This window comes from Anastrepha ludens, chromosome 6 (genome assembly GCF_028408465.1).
Source record: "Anastrepha ludens isolate Willacy chromosome 6, idAnaLude1.1, whole genome shotgun sequence".
Taxonomy (NCBI): Eukaryota; Metazoa; Arthropoda; class Insecta; order Diptera; family Tephritidae; genus Anastrepha; species Anastrepha ludens.
In genome coordinates this window covers 37,334,366-37,347,332 of record NC_071502.1, presented here as the reverse complement: position 1 = coordinate 37,347,332, position 12,967 = coordinate 37,334,366, and the positions used below count along the sequence as shown (strand labels likewise).

Below are 12,967 nucleotides of genomic sequence, written 5' to 3'. Positions count from 1 at the left end.
TGCAACATTATATTTCTGACATAATTGGTCCACAAAATCTACACCAATTTTTGCGTGATTATAATCGGTTATCATAATTGGCTTTTTTTTCATCATTTTTTTGCTCATCTATTGTCATGATAACGCAACGTGCATAGATGATATCAGGATCACTGACCGGTTTTTTTGGGGCAGTACGACACTAGTGTACAATTTTCTTGGAAACCAAAAATACTTGACTTTTCTTTACGATTCTTCCTGGGAAGGAATTCTTTGGGAACTTCACGTTTATTTTTTCTCACAGTTCCCAAATATGTAAGCTTTTTCTATCGCAAATTATTCACCAACGATAAGCTGCTGAACCAATTGTCACCAGTAATATTGCGATTAGTTCCTGCGACTGGCTCTACCAATCGAAGAGTTATCTCTTCCGCACTATTGCTAAGTTTGTATGGTCCGTCCGGCTGAGTTCCCACATAAGTTTCCAAATTAAAAGTGTAAGACGTTTTTGCATCCACCATCGCGAAAGTTTTAATGCCAAACTTGGCCGGCTTACTAGGAATGTATTGCTTAAACGCGCAACGTCCTCTAAATGCTAATAGTTGTTCATACACAGTAAGAAACTCACTACCAATAAAATTATTTTGAAAGTTGACCAGGAAACTTCTCTTATAGGCGCCAATTTATCAATTGCTCTTCTCTGCTGCCTTGTATTGATGTCATCAAATCGAAACCGTTTCTCGCTCATCGCTAGGTAGCACGATTCAACCCCGTTTCCTTGTTTCGAGCTTCTAAGAGCGCCAATCAAAAACAAAATGCCAATGAAAGCGCGAATTTCGGTGTCATCGGTTTCTCTTGCATCTTGATTCATTCTGTCTTCTTGAAAGTTAACCCGTACTTTTCGAATATACAAATTTGTGGAAACGGTTATTATTCTTATAACCGAATCATTCACAAATAAATTTAGGCACTCAATTTCCTTTTCGTACCCGGCAAAAGTTTGATTAAATTGTGCGAACGAATACGAACTTGCAAATTGGGTCTGGTTTTCTTCCACTTAGTGGCATTGTCTTTTCCTAAATAGAAATTTTGGGGATGAGATGCACCAGAATCGTCTGAAAGAATTTCATCATCGCTTGATCCTTCTAGTTCCGATTCGGTCTCGTGGTCACTCTCTTCAGCAGCATTCACATTGATATCCGTATCTTCGTCAACCTCCGTCTCGTTTTCTTCATCCATAGCACTTTCTTGACTACTTGATAGTTCGGAGAGCCATCTTTCCCATACTTCAGGATTTTTGCTGCTTTCCAATCGTCTTTTTTTGGAATCAGACATAATATTATCTGAAACTAATTAAATTAGCACTCTTTTGTAAAAAAAATATAAGCAAAACTTACCTGAACTTAATTCAAATATTTAATATATCAAGTAATATTGCCGCAAGAAAAAGTAACGTCGCTAGTCACGTGGTCTACATATGTAGACCAGCACTGTTCAGACCTTGATAAAATTTACAACTGCACGTCAAACCCGCACTGAATGCACTAATTGGATAAAGAGATTAATTATAAACAGCTATTAAAAAGCTTAGGTAATTTAAGAGACAAATTTAAGGAGTTGCACGACTTTGAAAAGAAGTGGTCTACGATTGTAGACCACGCGCCTAATGAAGGGCTAACACCATCCGAAATGCGGACTTGAGGTAGATCGCCTAGCAAGAACCAATTCGAAAGGTGTTAAATGGCGATGAATGGGGCACACTGAAAGTCCAGGGAAAGCTTAAGCAGAACGGCGTTGGAATGGAACGCTCAAGGACACTGAAGACCCGGCCGTCTACGAAAAACCTGGATGCGTTCTTACCTTCGTAACTTAGAAGCAGTTAACAAAACATGGGATGTTGCAAAGAGTAAATAGTTAACAGAATAGGATATAAATGTTTTGTGAAGCCCTATGCTACCAAATGGAATTATGAAGGAATAAAAAAAATTTGAAGAACATGAAACAGGAGAATTTTTAAGATGCACGTACAATACGCACATATAAGTACAGTTCGTCCCATTCACATAGCCAAGAGAGCTTTTAACATACTCAAAGATAGATTTTTTGATGAATAGTGGGCCATACTGCAGAAAACAATAATCCACTTGGCACATTTTTTAAATTAAGGTACAGAAAACTGTGCCAATCGTGCTTTACTGTAGCCTTACTATTGGATAAAATGCCATTATAACAGCAATTTCGAAAAGTATAAAAAGTAATAATATCACCCCAAAATAGAAGAGATGCTTTGTCTTTCCAGCAATCACATGCACGATTATTTCCAATCTCCAAAAATATGCCACAGCAGAAAAGAGGTACGATTTTTAAATCAAACTCTGTACATCGAAGAACGCCAGCGACAACCAGTTGTTTAACGTGAAACCTTCTCTTCCGCAAGCACTATCTTCCACTCTTGTAAACATATCAGTAGAACCGTGCCTTTGTCCGTATTAGAGTTATTTTTTTATTTCGATGGCAAAATGTTACCCGTAACAATAGAACAAGACGAGACGTTCTGACGAAAGTCGGTTCTACATTACCGGAACGACCCGAATTTACATATATCCTGCCAAGCACTGTCACCAATGAAACGGTTTATTTTGCTTTGTTGGTTAAACATTTTCTAACCGAATACAGTATCGAAGTGATTCTTGATTGGCACGATTTTGTCCCAATTTAACAAAGCGCCTCAGTCATTTCTTCCCCGTGCTAGCAGGCCCTAATTAGACACACCAAGTGAAGCCAAGTCCTTCTCCACCTGATCTTTCCAACGCAGAGGAGGCCTTTCTATTCCTTTGCTACAATCAGATGGTACCGCATCGAATACTTTCAGAACCGGAGCGTTTGTATCCATTCAGATGGCAATACTCAGCCAACGTAGTTACTGAATCTTTATTCGCTTGGCTATGACTATGTCGTCGTAAAGCTCAGACAACTCATTGTTCCATCACCTACGATACTAGCCGTCGCCAAAGTGTTAGGGTCCACAAATCTTCACAGAATCTTTCTCTCAAACACTCAAGGGGACCCCTCATCAGATATTATCCTCGTCCAAGTTTCAAAATGTTACTTTTATCCGTCGATTGAGGACTTTACCACTCAATTGCTAACTTTGTCCAAAGTAGCACTTATTGGCAAGAGAGATTCTTCGTGGCATTTCAAGGCTGACATTATTATTAATTGTTAATGCTGGTTACTAGATAAAGGAAGTCTCTTACAACCTCGAAATCATAACCTTATACATGCATTACATATATAATTGGGTGTTTGATCGAGCTCCTCCACCTTTTTGTGGTGTACGCAGATGTTTTCTTAAGAGGAGCTTTTTCATAGCAGAAATACACTTGGAGATTTTCCATTGCCTGCCGCTATTAGAAAAAATATTTTCTATCAATTGGCGTTTCGTACCCGGGCTCTTGCCTGTGCACTTCCGAATGGTATAGGAAACTGAAATCTGCAACAGTATCGTGATTTAATAGTCAAAACTCGTATGTTTTTCATCAGTTACCTCTATGGTTTTTCATACGTCACGCCCATGTTTTTAGGTGAATAAAAAGACAAACTTTCAACTACTTACAGACACAATCATCATAATATATTTTTTTCTTTAATGCCTTTGCATTTTTTACCTTTTTTCATTTGGCGTCTACATACCTTTAAACTTTGTTGCCAATTAAAATAAGAAGTAGAAATACTTATCACTCTTTCTTACATTCAACTTGAAGGCATCAAACCAGTTAAAGGTGAGTGCTTGTTGTTGTATTAATATATTAGTTACTTAAGCTGTTGTTGCTTGGCGGAAATGCCCTCCAGCAATTTGCAAAGGAAACGGGTTGCCATTTATAATTACGCTACAGCGTACAGGTGGGGAGAGGGTTATGGAAGAAATCATTTGCTGATAAGCTCTGTATGGGTTATGACTGTTTACACTTTTTTCTTTAATTTCATGCACTTTGTATTTGACAGCTCGAGTGATGAGTGCGTTGAGTTATTTCTTTATGATTTTTTCCTTGTTTTTTCGAAGTTGGGGTTTTGGTGTTACTTATATTTTTTTGGATTGCGTAACTTTTTTTGGGTTGTAAAATTGAAGTGGTCGCTTTGGGCGAAACGGTTCATTATTGTTAATTAAAAACACTTTACTTGATTTGCCAATTGGGCTTGTGGTTGTGAATCATTTTCAAGAGCCAAAAATTTGTGAATGTGTGAAGAAGCTATAAAACGTGTGCCCTTAAGAGAAAAGTGTAGAGAGGAAGTGGTGGTGCATTAGCAGGATGCCGAAGAATTTTTGTACAAAATCCTTTCCTTTACTATAATTAAGTGTTAATAGAGAAGTTAGTTTCACTTTGTGAAAAGAAGGATGTTAGTCGAAAGTTTTCAATTGTTGAAAAGTCTGTTTGAAGCAGCAAATCTTAAGCTGTGTATTGATGCCAGTAAGTGATGCAATTTTTCATGGTAAGTGTGTATGTAAATAAGCAGTAAAGTTACTGTTGCTCATAGCTGTTCCTGTCGTTGCCGTTCTTTAATACTTATACACGTCGCCGCTGCTGTGGCATCATTAACAATCGCATAAAACTTTTATCTAATTAACAAAGCTTCAACAAAACGTCAGCGAAATTGTCGAAAATTACAAAGAAAGTATACAACAAAAACAAAAGCAGTTTGTCAGTAAAAAAAATTTAATAATAAAAAGAGAGAAGTGTTGAAACATAGCATCTCAGCAGGATGAAGGCGGAGCGAACTGTGACAATGGTACGTTGAGCTGGAATATGTCGAAAAAGATCCTTCACATAAAATTCAAAAAGCCAGAATTTTCAAAAAGTTTTCAAAAACAAACACACACTTTAAGTAGATAGCGACCATGCAGGAAAATTCACTTGCATTGAACTTTTCTAATGAATTTAATTCTAAGACCAGTTTTCTTTATATGAAACTATGAAATTTTACACCGTGATATCAAAGAGAGTGGACATTTCTACCTCAGCATCGCTTTTCTGAAATATCCAACTAAGATAGAAAGAAGTAGGAGCTTAATCCTCCAAAGCCAATTAGTTCTATTCGCAAGAAGACATCAGAAAGGCAGTACCAAAACTGCATCACATAACGAAAGTGGCAAAAGTTTTCGAAAAGTTATATCGAGAGAGGAATAAGATTAGCGCTTTACTACGACCACATTATTGCGGCAAACTCAGTACACCTCTAGGAGGCATTCAATAGGAATTTAGCCACTCTCTTTCCACCTCGGGAGGAATGCAGTAGGGGACTTTCACTAACGACTTCGACATAACAGTCTATAGAGATGGTTCAAAAATGGATTGTGGGGTTGGAGCAGTTATGTATTCTTATATACCTAGAATTAAAAAATCTGTGTGCCTTCCTAATATTTGCAGTGTCTTCCAGGCGGAAGTATTAGCAATAAGTAAAGGTTGTAGGCTACTAACGAAGAGATGCCTGCAGACTCTCGTCAATGATAAACGGCCCATAAGCGTGTAAGCAGCCAAAATGAAGACCTTACAATTTATACTTTCATAGTTGTAATCAGCCGGAGATAAAGGAAACGACGTCTTGCGCTATAGAAGGCGAGGTTGTTAACTCATGGCAAACCACGTTTTAAAAACCTCGAAGAGTTGACTGGTGCAGACATAAACAACCTTATAAGGTTTCTCAATCGCGCAGACTGGACATAGTTATATAAAAAGTACAAACCAAGCGTGCCATCTTTCCAGACAATTGCCGTAGATTTGGCAGTTCCCGAGTAAAAACTATATTCACGAAACTGAAGGGGTCCCGGTGGTCTAGAGTTCAAAAATTTAGGAAATTTTCAGGACTTTTTTCACAATAAAAAAAATGAAAAACTATATTTAAATTTTTAAGGCCTTTTATTTAACTTATTTTACACACAAAAATGAAAAAAAAAATTTTAATTTTAAAAATTGCGCACTGAAGTTGACCCTCCTGAAAAATTAGACCTGGACGGTGTTGTCCATTTCGCTCTTCTATTTATCTGAAACACAAAAACCAAAAAAATTATTAATCAGTATGACTGTAGCTATGTCCCGTACTAGAATAAAAAAAAATTGACAAAATGGCGCAGTTTTTACTTTGACATTCCAAAAGTCGGGTTTTTTCATCAAAATATATATATGGGCGATTCAAATAATAATATGGGCGATAGCCATTGATGTTGTGAACAACATATTAAAATTTTAGACGATTCGGTTGAATAGTTTTTTTTTTTACAACACCACGCCGAATAGAGGATAATTGAGCTTAAAATTTGAGGTACAGGAGCGCACGGACCGCTCTCTACCTAGTTAATGGGCTATGGAAGCTATAACATTGGGAATTTCCGCATGAAAATTTCACAGATACTGTACTTTCGAAATATACTTTTCCTACAGGGAATGCATGAGGCAGCGCTTACTTTTTGATGAATTAATCGCTGATGGCTGACGCTGTCGAGTAGTTGTTTCTTGTGTTCCTGGGGTTGGCTGTATATAATTGTTTTTTGTGTAAACAAACCTGTTTGCAACGCTTTGCTGGGCGTTTTTGGTACACACAAGTTTTTGGCTTCTTATAAAATTATTAAAAAGTTTTTTAATAAGCGCTCAACGCGTGTGTAAATATCGTATGCGTTTGCGTGTGTGCTGGTTTGCTGTTTGTATGTCAGCACGCACCTCTACAAGGGTTAATGCGATAATGAGTTCTTTGACGAGAAATTTCTTCCCTGCGCGCAGTTTAAAACTTTTCGAAATAAGCTTATCTTCAGTGGATAAACATGAGTACACTTTGTATGCGTCTGTTTGTGCATATGTATGTGTATTAATTTTCACCGGTGCAGTTTTGGGTATATAATTTAAGACTTCACTTGCACGCAAAGAATTGAATTTCAAGCTTATTAAAATTATATGTTTATTTAATTTTTTTTCTTTTTATACGCGTACCTATTGAATTTGGGTTTGGATTCTGTGTACTATTACAGAAATTGAAGAGCTCAATTAATAGATAATTAGTTTACTTTTTATAATCGCAATTAATACATTTCTGTAATTGATTGTTGGGTAAATGCTATGCGATCGGCGCAAAGAAAAATGGCAAAACATCACTGAGTGGCAAATTATATAGGTAATGTGTGGAATTAAAATTTTTAACTTTAACGTTTGAATTTACTCCAAGAAAGCATTGGAGCTGATAAGCAGAGAACGGAGTTCTAAGTCCACCGGTCGATTTGGGAATATCAAAAGAAAATTCCAACCTTACGTGTACAGATACCGTCAGCTGAGTTAAGTCACTTATAGTACATCAAATGCCGTGAGGCAAATTGAACATCGACTTTACGATGTAATATTCGTGCTTCCATGGAAAAAATAAGAGGCTCTTTGGGCGTCCGAAGGTGCGGTACTTCACCTATTCAATGGACTAATAGCAAACATAGGTTGACCAACCCAAAGGAAACTTGAAATAACGATGGCTACCACGCTCTCCGTTCTCTTCTACGGAGCTGAGCTGTGGGCGAATGCGCTAGAGGCAAATTACCGGTGTAAGCTCCTGACATCTGTACAACGAACTGCAGATCTGTTGTGTTCAAAATAGGAAAATGCGAATACTCCACATGCATATACGGTGGAGCAGGGAGACATAATTTTATGTTGAGAAATGAAATAAATAAACCATCTGCATATCTGTTTTTACATTTTCACAAAATATTGTCAAATATAGAACACTTTAGAAAAAAATCGTATCTGTATCAAATAAGGTGTGAGTGAATGTATGTATAAAAATTAAAAAGCACCCAGATCTGGTCAATAAAGTGCATACATACATATATAACTATTCAGGCCAATTTTGGAATCCGAATGAAAGTAAATATAAAAATTATCCTAAATTCGAGTGAGTTCAATTTTAATGTTCAAAAAAACGAATTACGTTTTCATTTTTTAATCTCGTATTTGATTTACTTTAAAAACGGGCATTAGGAAGGTAGCTGTTAATTTAACCAAAACAAATACCATAATGCATCTTTTAATGAAAAAGGAACATATGAATGAGTGCCTTAACTACTACTACGGATATTTTCATAGAAAATGAGAGACTTGCCGAAGGAATCAAAAAAGCTGATGGTGTTCGCAATTAGTATCATTATTTTAACAAATAAGTATAAAAGGTTCGTATCCAACTACCGAACCAAAAAAGTACTTTTGTGACGTATCTGGGTACGAGATAACGAAATCCAAAAAGTATTCTCTTCAAAACGTAAGAATACTCGCAGCTATTGGCTGCGTAGACGGAGCGTTAATCTCCTTCTGTCTTTGTTCGCCCAATGCCGTCGGTGGATGCCCGAAACTGTCCATTTTGAGTATATTTTTTCGGATCTCATCAGACCGTTAAATGCAAACTGACGTCTCCGGGATCATTAAGGTATATTGTTTACGAAAAAACTGAGATTGTGTTGGTGGCAAAAAACATCAGCACAGGCTTCGCTCACGTTACTTTGTTGCCGCCTAAACAACCAGTGATTGGTCGAGTAGGCTGATTGGAATAGTATGTGAATACTAAAAACAAGAACGAATAATTTTAACGCTGTATTTTTCGTGGTCCAATGATCGCTCAATAAATTGTAGTATTTCCCCTATTTTACTGAGATCTATTCTCTTCTCTGCTTAAATATACATACATATACATATGTTTACCCAGGAGTTTGTGCCACTCACGCTTCATAGCTCTCATTATTTCCATCGCACATTTTTTAACGGATGTCATTCTTCAGCGTGATGCATAAGCAGCAAAGAAACGTGAGGAATCATCAGTGGCGTCGCGGAAAAAAATTGTTCTGATTCAAAAGCGGAACCTGAACGCAGGCATAAAAGCATAGAACTTATAATGAGGCAGATGGATTGCCACTCTGAATAAACGTGAAAGCTGTTCCAGGGTATGCCACAGTTCCAAACGGGGGGATTTTTTTAGTCGCCGAGCATGCCATTGCTACGACATTAGGCATTTGAAGCCTCCTCATCTTCAAAAACAAAAAATAATATTTTGGTAAACGTTTTACCGATTTTAAAACAAAATTTGATATTAGCACTTTGTTCGAAACTCATTTTTGTACCGCTGACACAAACATACTGACACTTTAAACGCAATAACTTCACTTTCACTGAACCGAATGTAACCAAGCTTTCACTGGGAGTCAGCTAGGGATGTAACTTCCAACACACTAACTCATTAAAAAGATGGCACCATCAAAAACATTTTTATGACGCCAGTCTTGTTTATTTTGGACTTCACCTTGTAATAAAAACCACCATCAAAAATTTGCGCGATACAAAATTGGTCTTCTTGTCATTTTCGCCAAATGAATGTTGCCTGTTATTGTGCATTCCGATGGCTTATGGAACGTGTGTGGCGCCTTCGACTCAAATACACATAATCAATTTTGCTGTCAGTCAAATTCGTTGTCGCAACGGGCCCATTGTTCCGAATTCGCCCTACTTCGCATAAGTTTTACTCTTCATAATATATCTAACCAAATATATAAATATTAGCTTGAACTAATATTACGCGGCCGCCGAAACCTAATAGATTAGTGCGTGACCACCATTCGGGAGTGCGTAGGTTCGAATCTGAGTGCATGAAACAACAAAATGAAAGAAATGGTTTTTTCTAAATGCGGTCGCCCCTCGGCAGGCAATAGCAAACTTCCGAGTGTATTTCTGTCATGAAAAATCCCTTCATAAAAACTATTTGACGTTCCGGGGCTTAAAACTACAGGTCCCTCCATTTATGGAAAAACATCAAGACACACGCCACAAACTGTATAAAAGGTCTGGAGACCCAGTGCATTACTCAAAATTTCAATGCGATTTAAAAGAATTGAACTGTTTGAACAAGTTCTTATATAGAAATTACTTCTTGAATTTCGGAAACAATATTATTTCGGACTCGAAGGCCTTTTGGCAATTCATCAAATCAAAAAAGTATTGCTCAACGGTGCCAAACAATGTTTTTTATAATAGTAAATAGGCAAATTCTGTCATAGAATCTGCCAATTTATTTTGAACCCGACTTGGACTTCGATTCTAGTTTGCCCTCTAATAGTTTTTCACCTCTTAATTTTGGGACATTGTGCCTATCTGTTACTGATGTCGTCAAGGGTATTATGAAGCTCAAGCCTACATTAAAAACTGACTCGGATGACCTTTCGGGCATCTTGCTGAAGAACTGCTTGTGTCTCGCTGCGCCTCTTACGATTATGTTTAATAAATCGTTGTCCTCCGGTATCTTTGTTGTCGACTGGAAATTTACTTCCGTTACGCCTGTATTTAAGAGTGGAAATAAAAACGATGTTAGCAATTACAGACCGATTTCGAAGCTTTCTCAAAACTTTTTGAGATAACTGTGAATGATAAGTTATATTTTGCTGTCAAAGTCTTAATATCTTCCAACCAGCATGGTTTCGTTGCAAGTCGCTCCACTGTCACTAATTTGTCTATTTTCAATGATTACTGCATTTCAGCCTTCCAGAACAGATCTCAAGTTGATACAATTTATACAGACTTCTCTAAAGCGTTTGACAAAGTATCGCACCAAATTCTCTTGTCGAAGTTTGCGTCATTGAGTATACACTTCACGTTTTTATCGTGGATCTTAAAATATTTGCGATGATTAACAGTGTTAGTGACTCTGAAAAGTTGCAAACCGACTTGCACAATGTCCGGAACTGGTGCTATTTAAACCGTTCGTCACTAAATATTATATAAGCAAATGCTTTCACGTAAAATATGCTAAATCAAACAACACTTTGCATACTTCATATAGTATTGCTGGCTTACCTTTGCAATCCGTTGAGGAAATTAAAGACTTAGGCATTATTTTCGACTCTAAGCTGAATTTCAATAGCCATGTTGACCACGTCATAAAACGAGCATATGCGATGCTAGCATTCGTACGCCGAAATTGTTCTGCATTTACCAACCCAAACACTCTCAAAACATTGTACTGTGCTTTTGTTAGATCAAGATTAGAGTATGCCGCTGTTATTTGGAGACCGTACCAAATAGGTCTGTCTAATCGGATTGAGAGAGTTCAGAAAGTTTTTCTTCGTTTTGCGCTCCGATCTTTAAACTTTTCTGAACCTGTATCACCGTACCGCTCTCGATGTTTATTAATTGACTTAAAACCACTTGATAGCAGACGATCTATTCTATCGTGCTCATTTATTATTCGTATCAATTCTGTATCTATTGATTGTCCTACCCTTTTAAGCAAAATTCAATTTAATATACCCAATATGAGGCTCCGAGGCGGCCGCCGTAGCCGAATGGGTTGGTGCGTGATTACCATTCGGAATTCACAGAGAGGTCGTTGGTTCGAATCTCGGTGAAAGCAAAATTAATAAAAACATTTTTCTAATAGCGGTCTCCCCTCGGCAGGCAATGGCAAACCTCCGAGTGTATTTCTGCCATGAAAAAGCTCCTCATAAAAATATCTGCCGTTCGGAGTCGGCTTGAAACTGTAGGTCCCTCCATTTGTGGAACAACATCAACACGCACACCACAAATAGGAGGAGGAGCTCGACCAAGCACCTAACAGAAGTGTACGCACCAATTATTTATTTTTTTTTTTTTTTTTTTAATATGAGGCTCCGACAGTACGAAACTTTTAAAACTGGCTTCTCGAGAACCAACTACGGGGAGAATGCTCCGATTCCTAGGGCATGTGCAGATTTAAATATGTTTTTCAATTCTTCTGGTGCTGATTTTACATTGCCGTATGGCATCTTAGTCAACCATCTTAAATCGTTCTTTTCTTAGTAACTACAATACTAAACTATTGTACATTAGCTTAACATATTCTGTAAGAATTTATCCATTCAAAGACAATAAATAAATAAATAAAAATAGAAGGAGGAGCTCGGCCAAATACATAACAGAAGTGTAGATGCCAATCATTTATTAATTTTTTATTATTTTCATCTTGCGAACCGTAGGAGCTTGTTATCTTCAGTGACCTTCCGTAAAATTGTCTGCCTCAAATTTTTTTGCCACATTTTATCCATCTAATTTCCTCTTTCATAATTTTTCATTACAGCTGTTTTGAAAATGGGTTATATGTGTCCATTCAAGTTAGAGTTAGAGGAATAAAATATGCTACAAAAAAATTCCTCGTTAAAAATACTGTAGAAGTCTAAAGGCAACACTTTCATTTTAAGTCGTTTTATACGTCATATTTTTGGTGAACTGATTAAACTGTAACCTTACTTACTTAGCAAGCAACTACAACCGATTGTCGGTTTTGGCCGCTTCGAAAATGTTGCTTCAATCGCCTCTGCATGGCGCGCTTTGACGTCAATTAGAAACACCAAGAGCGGTCTGGTCGTCGTCGACTTGGCCTTTCCAAAGTAGATGACGACGTTTTATTCATTTTATTTTGAAAAGAGCTCCTTCTTTGCTGGAACAATATTGTCCATTCCCTCGATATGACCTAAGCAGCGCGGCCGCTGAATTTTAATGCGCTTCACTACTTCGATGTCGTCGTAGATCTCGTACAGCTCGTAGTTCCATTTTATTCGATTAGCATTATTCGCGGGAATCGGACCATAGATTTTGCGAAGAATTTTTCTCTTGAAAGCTCCTAATAACCGTCCATCGGTGTTCATCAATGTCCAGGACTCAGCGCTATACAGTTAGACCTGGGGGATGAGTAAGTTTTTTTAACTGTAACACCCCGTAAAAATTTCCTTCCTCTGGACCAGTACAAGACAACCTCGGCAAACCTCGCCTGGGAGACATCCTTTTTCATAAATATTTGTTTATTCGTGTTAAGCAGCAACAAAATTTACAAGGGAAGGAATCAGAGAAAGAATTAGTATTATTGTAATTTTTTAGGAAATATGTGCAACACCACTTACTTTTTCCTGTAAATATGAATATCAATGTAACTTTTTGGCAAAATT

The 12,967-nt window shown here is 37.4% G+C and overlaps 1 protein-coding gene across 1 annotated transcript; it reads right to left on the bottom strand.

Moving 5' to 3' along the window:
• Positions 1-723: 723 nt before the first annotated feature.
• On the bottom strand, positions 724-1,437 carry LOC128868301 (uncharacterized). The gene is made up of 2 exons (XM_054110216.1): positions 1,377-1,437; positions 724-1,322 (listed from the first exon to the last, which is right to left on the bottom strand). The coding sequence occupies exon 2, from the start codon at positions 1,312-1,314 to the stop codon at positions 943-945; it is 372 nt and encodes a 123-aa protein (XP_053966191.1). The 5' UTR covers positions 1,315-1,322; positions 1,377-1,437; the 3' UTR covers positions 724-942.
• Positions 1,438-12,967: the final 11,530 nt, after the last annotated feature.

Bases quoted from the DNA above. Each gene is read 5' to 3' on its own strand.
- LOC128868301 (XM_054110216.1), bottom strand. From the start codon at position 1,314: ATGTCTGATTCCAAAAAAAGACGATTGGAAAGCAGCAAAAATCCTGAA.